Source organism: Calidris pugnax, unplaced genomic scaffold, assembly GCF_001431845.1.
Source record: "Calidris pugnax isolate Ruff unplaced genomic scaffold, ASM143184v1 scaffold44, whole genome shotgun sequence".
Taxonomy (NCBI): domain Eukaryota; kingdom Metazoa; phylum Chordata; class Aves; order Charadriiformes; family Scolopacidae; genus Calidris; species Calidris pugnax.
Genome location: NW_015094506.1, coordinates 27,528,233 through 27,540,948, shown reverse-complemented (window position 1 = coordinate 27,540,948; position 12,716 = coordinate 27,528,233). Strand labels below are relative to the sequence as shown.

The 12,716-nt window shown below is 39.4% G+C and overlaps 1 protein-coding gene across 1 annotated transcript in view; it reads right to left on the bottom strand.

The window, feature by feature from the left end:
• Window positions 1-12,716, bottom strand: part of YAF2 (YY1 associated factor 2) — a 36,042-nt gene that overhangs the window by 22,931 nt on the left and 395 nt on the right. Inside the window, exons 2-3 of the mRNA XM_014963341.1 lie at window positions 11,538-11,581; window positions 9,238-9,308 (exon numbers count right to left, since the gene is read on the bottom strand). Coding sequence (XP_014818827.1) covers window positions 9,238-9,308; window positions 11,538-11,581 — 115 coding nt within the window. The remainder of the gene's footprint in view (window positions 1-9,237; window positions 9,309-11,537; window positions 11,582-12,716) is intronic.

Below are 12,716 nucleotides of genomic sequence, written 5' to 3'. Positions count from 1 at the left end.
CAAAACAATCATTCCCAAATAATTAGAGAGAACGGTCATGCATTTCTATACAAACACACACCAGTTTTTAATATATCCTTCCACATATTTGCAGATTAGTAGCTACATATGTTTTGAGACTTTATTTTCTTCCATCGGGCAATTTTTCAACTAACTTAACATTTCATTTTTTCTAGATTTGATACATAAGCAAAATTTACTTTTTAAAAATCACATTTATTTTCTAATGGACTATCACATCTACTCCACAAGCTCTGTGCAGCACCTCTGTGCAGCTTCTAGGTTCTGCCAAAAATTGGCCAGAACAAACCTCGCCATCAGTACAGACTAGGGGATGAGGTATTAGAAAGCATCCCTGAGGAAAGGGACTTGGGGGTGCTGGTGGATGAGAAGCTGGACATGAGCAGGCAGTGTGCACTTGCAGCCCAATCACATCCCGGGCTGCATCAAAAGATGCACTGCTAGCAGGTCCAGAGAGGTGATTCTTCCGCTTTACTCTGCTTGGTGAAACCTCACCTGGAATACTGTGTACATGTCTGGAGCCCTCAACACAGGAAAGACATGGACCCGATGGAGCAGGTCCAGAGGAGGGCCAAAAGGACGATCAGGGGGTTGGAGCACCTCTGCTATGAGGACAGGCTGAGGGAGCTGGGGTTGTTTAGCTTGGAGAAGAGGAGGCTCCAGGGAGGCTTTTCAATATCTGAAGGGAGAGCCGGAGAGGGACTCTTTGTCAGGAAGTGTAGTGATAGGACAAGGGGTAATGGTTTGACACTGGAAGAGGGGAGATTTAGACTAGATACTAGAAAGAAATTCTTTACAGTGAGGGTGGTGAGACACTGGAACAGGTTGCCCAGGGAGGTGCTTGAGGCCCCATCCCTGGAGACATTCAAGGTGAGGCTGGATGAGGCCCTGGGCAACCTGGTCTAGTTGGGGGTGTCCCTGCTGACTGCGGGGAGGTCGGACTAGATGACCTTTGGAAGTCCCTTCTGGCCTGGATGATTCTATGATTCTGTGAAAATACTGAGGAAACAATATTCTAGAACAAAGGAAAGTGTTTTTTTCAACTTCACTAAACACCCAGCACAAACATTTGTTCCATTACCATTGCTGATTTTCGTGATCAAGTGCAACCAAACCACATTTTACCAAAGAAAGAAATAATACCGAAGAAAGAAGTATAAATAAATTATTGATTTCTGCATAAGCACATCAGAGACATGATCTAAAGCAAATGGGAAATCATGAGGAACACTGCGTATAGTAGTGTTGCAAACACTGTGGCCAATTAGATCTTGCAAACCATGGTCTCCACAGAAGCTAGCAGTTCATGTAATGATACCGCTCCTGATTTTTAGCAGTTGAAGTCACATTATAAAAAGGAAAAAACATTTCCTATTACCAGTTCTTGTAATGCAAGTATAATAGTTGCTAGCAATTAAATTAAATCACTAGCAGGAGAAGCAGCCTTTGGAGTCTGACACAGATCAGCTCAAGCTCCCTCAGTCATCACTACTCTATTAAGCTATTCATAGAATAAAACTATCAGATTAAACTACGTTTAGCTTGCCGTGTCACATGAATATGCTCATACTAATCACCACACAAAGCCATCTTCTGAGAAACTAGTCTTTATTTCTACATCGAAGCAGTTCAGGATTAAATGCATCTTCAACATTGGTAATTTACGTTGTTAGCCAAAATTATTTTTTCTCATTACCATCACTTCTGTCGTATCCTAGAGTGTTAACAGTACATTGCACTGCCTCCCCAAATAATACAACTGAATAATTATGACAGTGCAAACAATGGAGCTAGTGGTCTGTATGGGAAAACATAATATAATCCATATGCATATTGCAGAGTAACAATGCAATTTCTACACATCCTATGTACATTTGAATTCTAACTTTCAGCCAGCTCTGATTTCCAGTGCCTTCGTATTCCTAGCTGTTCTACAGTGTGAATCACTTACTTGGAATTCATCCATTCAGTGCATTTCTAACAATTCTGTCTTTCAATAAAAGCTGATTCAATTAGAATAGACTTACAAGACCCATATGGTTTTATCAGTCACTGTATAAATGTGCAGAAAACTACCCCTTGAGGCAGTGTCCCTATTTAATCATTCCCTTAAAGGGAATGCTCTATTTTCCAGATGACATTTAACAGATGAGGCCAGCAAGTCTCCTGAAGACAACTGGTACACTGCACAACAGTCTGCCCTAAGAAGAAATATCCTTATCAGAACCTTTAGAAAGCCCAAATCCATCTTCACTGATACTTTTTAAAGCAACCATCAAATGTTACTTTTCCAACATCCAGTTTTAAGGCTTCAACCTCATGCACACTGCTCTTAGAAATTCTTCCCCATATGCCACAAACTGTGGTTCACCGATGCTCAGTGTGACAGCTATATTGAAAATATCCTGTTTGACAAACATATGGCTATCAACAAATTTATGTTTCCTAGATGACAATGTGCTACACACGAGCAGGGGTCAGGAAGCTCAATTTCCTTAACAACATCCCCTGAGGAGGCAGTATTTGGGAGTCTGCAGAGAAGGCAGTGGTTACAGTCTTTTAGACCCCTAGATCCTTAGGATTCATGGGGAAGTGACCTCTCCCAACTTCCAATCCCACAAAGGATTGGATCCTCCAGGCTGCTCCTCTGTCCCCTTCCTGTAGAAACTGTGATGTTTCTTGCACCTATGCAAAAAAACACACGCAAAACATGAGGTTGATACTGATGCAGCAGCACAGATCTTGTTGCACAAAACAGGGTGAATACTTGGCACAGCAAGCTTTGTGACCAACCAGGAAGGAGCTTGCTTCTGACCCATCTTATTTCTTCTGCACTGCAGGTATGATCTTCCCAGAAGGTTGCAGCATTCTAGAAACTTCCTCCACTCAGAGCCAGCCCCACAGAGATGTCCATCTTAAGTAGGGAAAAGATTACACACTTTCCCTAAAAAAATCAAGTCTCCATAATGTTCTTCAGAAAAGATGTGTATTAATAGAAAAAGATGCCACATAATCATCAGCCCTTACCTTTTATTTTTCCCTTCTTATTCAATTACAGAACTTCTGGCTCATGACTGTAATCACAGAAGTCAGTGATATCTGTAAGGAACAACTTTCCTTTCACTGAATGTGTCAAACCAACTTTTTTCAGCTTTTAGATTTAGGTAGTCTATTTTTAAAGTAAATTTTAAAACCCCCACTCATTCACACATTTTTTTTTCCTACCAAGAACTATCATTTGAACTGTGCAGTTCAGATAAAATATATTCAAGTATTATGGAAAAGTTTAAAGATAAATCCCAAACTTCCAGTAAGTTAGAATGGGATTCCTTTTTTTTTTTTTTAATTGTTCATTTCCTCCCCACCCCCAGCTCCTAAGAAAACAAGAAAAAACTTGCAGCAGACGTCAAGGTTTGTATCTTGTACTCTTCAATCTGACTTCTGATGGAAAGTTTGCCAGCCGAAAGCCTACCAACAACATTCTGCAACTGAACTCTCCAAGTTCAAGCCTGCTCTACATCAACGTACCACATACCAGTGGAATGCACCTCAGAGAGAACAGACAATCATCGGGATCTCTCTGTCCTACTTAAACCAGGATAAGCTACTGTATGAAAGCATAAAAAATGAACACAATATTTTGTTCCACTAGCCTACTTTCAAAGTATTTTGTAGCTGACTGTATCAGCCAACAAGACACAGCATCATTTGATACTCTGAGAAAATTTTCTGCAAAGCATACTGTCTTAACCTGACTTTCAGGATGGAAAGTACAGACATTTGTATCAAGTTTTAAACAGGAACAGGCATAGCGGGCTGTCACAGTAAAGGAAAAATTGTTATAAAAAGACATGGGGCAGAAAACGCAACTTCTCATCACCCTACAGGTGATACAAGAGCTTTCTTCTTCACAGCCAGACTTCTCTTTTAACATACTCCATCTTATTGTCGGTGTTTATTCAAATCCCAGTAGCTTTTAGACCAGGAGAGCTAATCGTTTTCCCTAGAAAAGACTCAGTGAGCAAGAATACCAATGGTGGCACTAAAAACAAAGATGACATTTCCATTACAGAAAGAAGAAGGAGGGGAAAAAAAAAAAAAAAAGCTAAACACATCAGAACATGCACTACTTATGCCCCAAAGGAAAGCACTTAATCATGGGAACAGAAAGAAAGAAGTATATCCATTATCAGACATGTAAAGAAAGCAAATAGCAGATGGCATAAAGGCTTCTTTGCTTCAGCCTCCACACAAAAGTTTAATTCCATATAACCAAATTAAACAAGGGGATACAAGTATAAGGTAGAATAAGAAACAAACCGGGGGACTGAACGTTATATATGGCAGTCAACAGCATTTAATGAAATTCACCCTTGGAAACAAATTGTCTAGAGAACTACAGGAAGATGGAAGAAGTCATCAAGTACTACAGAAGAGAAAAAGAAAAAGGAAAAGAAAAGTAAAAGAAATCACAAGATGGGTAAATAAAAATGCAGGAAGTAGTAGATGACTCAGCCTAACTCACATTTCAGAGAGATACTAGCACAAAATTATTTAACAATTGGCAGCATTAAAGGATAAAGGCAATTGGCTTGACAGAGTCTAGTTTCTTTAACAGGCTAATTGTCCTAGTGACTAGGAGAAAAGCAACACAGGACACAAGACTTAGGACACAATAAAAAATACATTCTCCCACTCAAGCTAGACTAGGATTGGGACAAAGTTATGCAGAACGAAGTTCAAAATTAGGGTTGGTTGGTTTGTTTGTTTTTAATAGTTCTCAGCCACCAGCTGCAGATGTAGTATAGCGTTTATAGTGAGGTTCTCCAGGTATGCTATTTAATATTCTTAATCATGCTTTGGACAAAGGAATAAGGAATAGAACAAGCAAATGGCACCAAGCTGAAAGGTGGTGAAAGCTATGTGCCAAGACCATTCTGAGTTAAGATGACTCAAAAATCAAAACAATGAAATCCAAGAAAGACAGCATAAAGCACAACAGGCCCCATGACTGCATAAAGAAAAACCCTACTTAAGTAACAAAAAGATACCAGAGTCTACTGGATCAAGTAGATTGCAAGGCACAGAGAAGCCAACATTGTGATACTATTGCATAAAAGTGAAATACTCATTCAGGGAAGTATCAACATCAGACACCATAATTTAGCAAGATTCCGGAAAGGCACAGTCTCACTAGACCTTACGCTAGAAATGACTCAGCTGAAGGTCTGTCCTTATTCTGGGCTACTACTGTAAGAAACAGGTGTGTCAACTGAAAAGTACAGAATAAAGAATCATGACGTAAATGGGAGAAAACTGTCACCTGATGATGGATGAGAAGCTGGACATGAGCAGGTAGTGTGCACTTGCAGCCCAGAAGGCCAATCACATCCTGGGCTGCATCAACAGAAGTGTTGCCAGCAGGTCCAGAGAGGTGATTCTGCCACTTTACTCTGGTGAGACCTCACCTGGAGTATTGTGTGCAGGTCTGGAGCCCTCAATATAAGAAGGATATGGACCTGATGGAGCGGGTCCAGAGGAGGGCCACAAGGATGATTGGGGGGTTGGAGCACCTCTGCTACGAGGACAGGCTGAGGGAGCTGGGGTTGTTCAGCCTGGAGAAGAGGAGGCTCCAGGGAGACCTAATAGCAGACTTCCAGTACCTGAGGGGGGCCTACAGGAAGGCTTGGGGAGACCCTGTTTATAAAGGCTGTCAATGACAGAACAAAGGGTAATGGCTTTAAACTGGAGAAAAGCAGATTTAGATTAGACATTAGGAATAAATTCTTTACTATTAGAGTTGTGGAGCACTGGAAGAGGTTGCCAAAGGAGGTGCCTGAGGCCCCATCCCTGGAGATATTCAAGGTGAGGCTCGATGAGGCCCTGGGCAACCCGGTCTAGTTGGGGGTGTCCCTGCTGACTGCGGGGAGGTCGGACTAGATGACGTTTGTAAGTCCCTTCTGGCCTGGATGATTCTATGATTCTATGACCTATAAGAAAGGGCTGATGCAATTTTGTTTCTGTAAAAAAAACCTAGAGACAGAAAATGGGTATACATGGAAACCATAACCCAATAACCAAAGAATTACAAATACAGTGGGTAATACACTGGGTATAGGGAAGTATAAATCAGCTTATCTTACAAAACAGAAAGGTTAGATATCTGGAAAAACACCAAGGGGTAAAAAACACTATAAATAAGCTGTCTAAAGGGGTTATAGTCTCCTTCACAGGAGACTCATCAGGACAAGATTATATTAGAAGTTGCCCAGATTTACCGATCCTCTTTCAATATGGGAGAGGGTTTAACTCACTGGAAGACCTTTTCCATCCTGAGTTCCTAGGGCAACATGGTTAAGCCAAATGAGACATGTTAGGCTTCTTAGAACCATCCATCATTATAATGAACCCAAATGTATTCAAAGCTTTTACTACTTTAGTAATTGTGGAAAACAAATGCTAATCTATTTTGCTTGGCTTTGGTACAATTCAGCTAAACAAGCCATTTTTAACTTGCAGAACCTACCTCTGACCCTGCAGTACCCATTAAAAAAAGTTGGTCGAGAGAGCATATCTCCTAAATCCATGATTAGATCTGAGATCTTGGAAAGAGAAGGCTAAAATTTTTTCTTCCTGTTCAGCAGCTCTGACATCATTAGTTATCACAGGAGGGGAAGAGAGAAAGTTTACAGAAAGCGATAGGTTTCTCTCAGCTCCATGTTTGTTTCTTTGGTTACATAAGGTATATACCAGTAGAAGTCACAACGACAGCTACCTAAATTTCTGGTCAAAGACGACTGGTGATATAACTCCTATTTTCAATATGATGCAAAAAGAAACAACTAAGCTAGGTTTAAATCAGCTGTCAAAGTTAGATCAAACGGGCCCTAGTGGGTCTTAGCCCCATATCAAATGAAATACTGTTCATTTTGTTCTGGGGAGATAGCATTAAAAAAGAAGAAGAAAAAAAAGGCCAAGCTATATAGACATCAGGAAGAATGACAGAAAAAAACCAAACAAACATCAAACCAGAAATACCAATCACATGCTTAAAACAAAAAAGCACATTTTTTTCATGATCTGCTTAGAGTAATGGATTAAAATATGTCAGGTTCAAAACTACCAAGATTTAACAACAGATTTAACCTTAAAAAAACCAAACACACACACATACCCCAAAAAACCCCAAACCAAAACCACCTACTTATGTAGTCTTTCTGTAATATAAGCATTACCTTCTTTTGACTGGCTAACCATTGCATTCTCTATTGCCCACACACGCTACACCTATCAACAGCATCTAACAAAGCCACCCCAATCAATAAAAAATTACCTCATTGTTTTACACGGAAAACCAAAACTTCATTCAAGTTGATGTCTGCAAAATTCTGAAGTTTCTCTATATTTTTCAAGGAAAATAATTTCTAAATAAATTCCTAAATAATACCAAAGGTTATTTTTAAAAACTCTTTTGAAAAATAATACTGGATGTCCAGAATGACTAGGTTACCTAATGGCTATCTGCAGAGCAAAACTAACTATTTATTCATGCTCCTCTTTATAATTTAATATTTAAGCTAAAACATAAAACTTGTCATACAGAGCTTGGTGAAATATGGATAATATTTGACTTTTCCGCTCACTTCATTCCTGCAAATATTTCCTTCTCTGAACTGTCACAAGTTACAAACTGCTCTTCAGACAGTGAAGCTTGATTCAGTCATGTATTTGTAAAATCAGAGTGACAGGCAGTTCTTCCTCTTTTTCTCCTTCACAACCTTCCCCCTGACACACGCATGCGCACGTGCGCACGCAGAGGCTGCATACTGGAAAGCAGAAGAGAGTCCTTAACAAGCTGTTGTAAAACAGACATGTTAAACCAGATATACAAGATAAGTACCAACTCCCTCTGTCCTGAGCAGCACTGCATTTCCACAGAAATACAAATAGCACATTTGGTTAAATGTAACTGATTTGTGCTTATAAACATCCAGATGGTACATGACTAAACAAATTGCACATATTTTCCTGAAGAAAAATGACCTTGATATCCAAGTTAAAAAATTAAACGTTTTATTTATCCTTCTCAAAGCATAAACCAAACTCACGACAGCTTCAAGTAGAGACCTGTATTTCATATTTAGGAGATTGTCAGACATGCTTATAAAATACACGCACATATTGAATGGCCATGCTCTCGGGCACAATCAAGGAGCACAGACCAAATATCAAGCAAACATAGAAAGATAGCTTCCCAGTTCTTTATACCCCAGACTCTTCTGTCTGGTATGATTTAATGTTGGCTTTTCATACCTTAGGCTGGGAGAAAAGGAATGATTCAGTAATGGAGATCAATAGAGCATAGGACACGGAAGCTATGCCCCTATTCAGCTGGTTATATATGTCTCTACTTCAGCAGTACAGGCTGTTAAGAGGTATACATCCCAAATCCACAGAAATTAATCCTGACTTGAGATGACTTTCTCATTCTGGCTACAAATTTCAGGGACTATTTTATGTAAATGATACTGCATATAGCAGCTCGCCCAACATGTACTGGAGAGGAATACATAAAAAAAAATAAAATAATAACTTCATAGAAGTAACTTGCACTTGGTTTATCTCCTTACTTTTCCTCCTTCTTTACCCCTGAAAAAAGGAAAATACTTTGGGATTGAATGGTGTGCGCTATGTCTCATGGATTCATAGGTAAGATTAAGTTTTTAAGGAATTCAGAGAAAGCAGTAAAAGTAGTTCTAAAAAAATAAAATTAAATGAAACCATAAAAAGCATAAATTAATTACATCTTTGTACAACAACCTTTCTTCTCTTATTAGCCAAGAGATACTATTAGTCACGATATCCTTTGGAATTCTGACCTTTTTCCTAATGAGAAAAACCACAGAATGCTATGGACTCTGGAAAGGGAAAACTGATCACATACCCCTGCCTCCCTTTTTTCCTTTTATTTACACAGCAGAGCATCACACTAAGCATTTCAAAGTTTAAAAAGCTAGATTTGCAGTTCCTCCTGTAGCTCTCGCTACACTCCCCTGGATGCTCATCCTTCACACCAAACGGAGAAGCGGTGTGTCATAGCACGGATAAAAAAATGGGATCCTGCTACTAGAGACTAGGCTACAATAGCCATGCATAAAAACCACATTAAGAAAAGCAAAGTGACAGGCAATTTTAAATCTGGATGCTGTCACTAACCGAATAACAAGAGCGTTAATATGATCTGAGGAAGATGGAGCAGAGAGGTGATGGAGCAGTAATGCAGCCTCCTAGAAGACAGAAGAGAGTATCAAACGTATATGCCTATAGAGAGGATGCTACTCCTCTTACATATTTTTTCCCAGCAAGACTGGAACTCTGAAACTGCAGCTTTACAAGGCGACTAAATTACAATGACTAACCGTGTTAGATGGCAAAAAAAAAAAAAAAAGCCCCAAACCAAACACCTATTGAAGGACAGAAGAAGTGATGGCAAGTACTTGCTGCAGCAAGGTCTGTCCAAGGATCCATCCCAATTCTTGAAGGTCAACCAGGATTGATGTGTGTACTCCTGATTCCAATAGTGCCATGAAGAGCAAAAGGAAAGAAAGAATGGTAGTGTGCCCATGGTGGCAACTTTCTTTTGGCAAAGCAGTAATTGTGAGTAAGTCCAAATTCAGCAGCCCCACTATAACCTCCCCAGGAGCTGAAGAACCCTCTTCTGGGTTTTCAATGATATTATTATAATTGCCACTGCTGCTTTTACAATGATGCCAGTCCGAACTTTTTCAGTGTTCCAGCAATTACTTTACTTTTCATACAACATGAGTGACAGGGGGGGAATGACAATTTTCAAGTGTTTATGTCTCAGCAAAACTTAAACAATTTCATGGGGCGAGGAAATCAAACCACTTATTTAGCCTAAGGACTCTTCCTCTTGCCAAACTTCAATGGCTTTTGCAAACAATAGAGCTTCTCAAAGAGATCATACAAATTCTTTATAATGGAAACTATTAGGCAACCTAAATACAGAGTTCATTACTAGTTCCCTCTATAACACAGTATGTTAGGGTTCTATTCAGCATTCCTTACTTATGCTTCTAATGAACTTCAGCAGATTTGTCCAAGTAAAGAATGACTATTACAGCTCTAGGTTCCTTTCATTTATAAAACATCTTTCATCTAGAGAGATTTCAAAATGTTTTAAAGGTCACATGTAGAAAATTACTATATTCAGTACAGTCTCCTATCAAGAGGAACACAGCAATTTCTCAGTACCCAAGCAACAATACAGAACAATTTGGGTTAGAAAGTAACTAAGAAAGCCACGTCTACGGGGAGAATTTAGATCCTCAGCAACGTTACCAAACTGAAGTCTGGCAACGGTTCTACAGTAAAAGGTACAGGGATTTCCAACTGGCAGACAGGAGCTTAGTTTTACATCTGAGTCACGGCACATCTAACTGGCACCACGCTGGGGCACTCCTTTAATAATAACCCAAAGAAAAAGAGTACACCACTTCCTGCAGCATCCAGGATTTCTCGTGGACATCTCCCATCCAAGCACGGCCCAGTTTAACCATTCACAGTGACACTACCATGGACAAAGTTAATTTAACTCCACGATACAATCCGCTTTGAAAATTCAGTCTGGAAGTATATTAAAATATAATCAAGAAGTCGTAAGAATTATTTCCACTAATCTTAACAATTCCACCAGTTGTTAAAGATCATAATCCATGTCTAGCCTCTGGCATAAAAGATAATTCTTTCAGACAGGAGAAATTATTCAACAGTGAAAACATCCACAAACCCTACGCCACACCTGAAAATATATCTGTAAAGTTAATTATACGTGATTAATAAAAAAAAAAAATACAGCTGTTTTAATGAGCTTCGCACCTAATTTCCAGTGACCTTCAAAACCACCAAACTTGACTATGATTGCCTGTTTTTCCATCTACAAATCTGGTCATATTTAGCGAATCTTAACATGCGGAAGTAGACATTAAACCATCCACCACAAAGAAACACACTTCTCTGAACTAAGGAAACAGTGATTTACAGTGTCTTATAGACAAAGCTCTCATGGGTTAAAAAATGCAGTAGAAATTTTGAAGAACCATAGCACGCTAAGAACTATGCTGAGGCATCAACTGAATCCAACATTAAGCTTCAAAATGGAAGACTAATAAAGAAATAAATAAATAATGCATTCACAGTGTCATCAACACACCATAGTATCGTTACTCTGACGAACGATGAAAATCATTTTGTTGAATAGGCAGCACCAGTGAATGTTTTAACAGGGCCCCACTTTGGTCTCTTGGACTCCAGCTCCTTTAAAAAAAAAAAAAATCCACCCAAATGGCCTTTTGTGTCTCTTTGGCACCCTAATGATTCCCTCCATAGACACAAAAGTCTACTTACTAGCTCAAACCTAATTTCAGAATTAGGGCCTAAAACTGTCTGGCCTAAAACTTCAACCTGTGTTTGCCTCACATCATGAGATCTCATACCATACTGGGCTTTGCAAACATGTGGAAATGCATCCCGTTTAAACCTGATGGGAAAAGAAGCCCATAAACCTACACAGCTACACACTGTTTCAGAGTTTAAGTAGAGAAATAAAAATCAATGTATCAACTAAAGCTCTGCATACCAGATCGCTGTGGGGAAGAAAGAAGAAAAAAAACCCACCACAACTGAAAAAGACATTTTGTTGCTAAAATATTAAAAAAATATGAAATATTCAAGCAGGGAAAAAAGAAGGCAATAATAATATTGGTTTCTCAGGACTATTTATTTTCCCGTACTACTTTTTTTTTTTCAAGTTTCAGTGCTTTTATGCAACTGAATTTCTAGTGCAACATAACATAATTTTAAACTGACTCTGCCTATCAAACTGACTGGAGGTTAAAGAGGCTTTATTCATGCTGTTTTAATGATTTTTGCATCCGTTACTTCAGCAGTATTATTTTGCTGAATATTACCGATCTGTACACATCTATCTGCGCTATAAACACAATGCCATTGTTACAACTGGAAACCACACCATACGTGACACATGAAATTCCTCTCCACGCACTTCATGTCCTTGGTTTAAGAAGAAAATAAAAATCAACTAGTGTTCAGAACTGAAGTTATGAGAAGCCCTTCCGATATTCAGTCTGGTTTTCAGAAGCCTAGGAAATGTACTCAAGAAATAGAGATGAATCTTTTTTTGCCTAGTAATTGGACCCAGCCTTGCAGTTCCAATTTCAAACCTGTAACGTTTGTTTGCAAGTCATATTCAGCACTGCTTTGGCGGATATCTAGAATGTAATTGCTGCTTTTCATAGGATCGCAACTTTTCATTGCCACTTAAAACTTCTCTTGCTGCGGGGATTAACCCATAGGTATGACAGCCATAACAAAGGATTCTTTAGCAATATTCTCTCTGGTCAGCAGGCCACGGCTAGAAGTGCACTCCTGTTGGTTTTATTAAAAAGCCTCCATCACCCAAGCACGCACAGGTTAGGCCACGATACCCAAAAAAAGAAAACCACCCGGCAGAGGCAGGAACCAGGTAATCCACCGCTCGCTTTCCGAGGGGCACAGGAGAGACAAGGTCCCCCCTGGGAAGTCAGGGATGTGCAGGGTGGCACTTCTTCCATCAGCGATTCAGCGATTCAGCTAATCTACAAATTCCTCCCCTT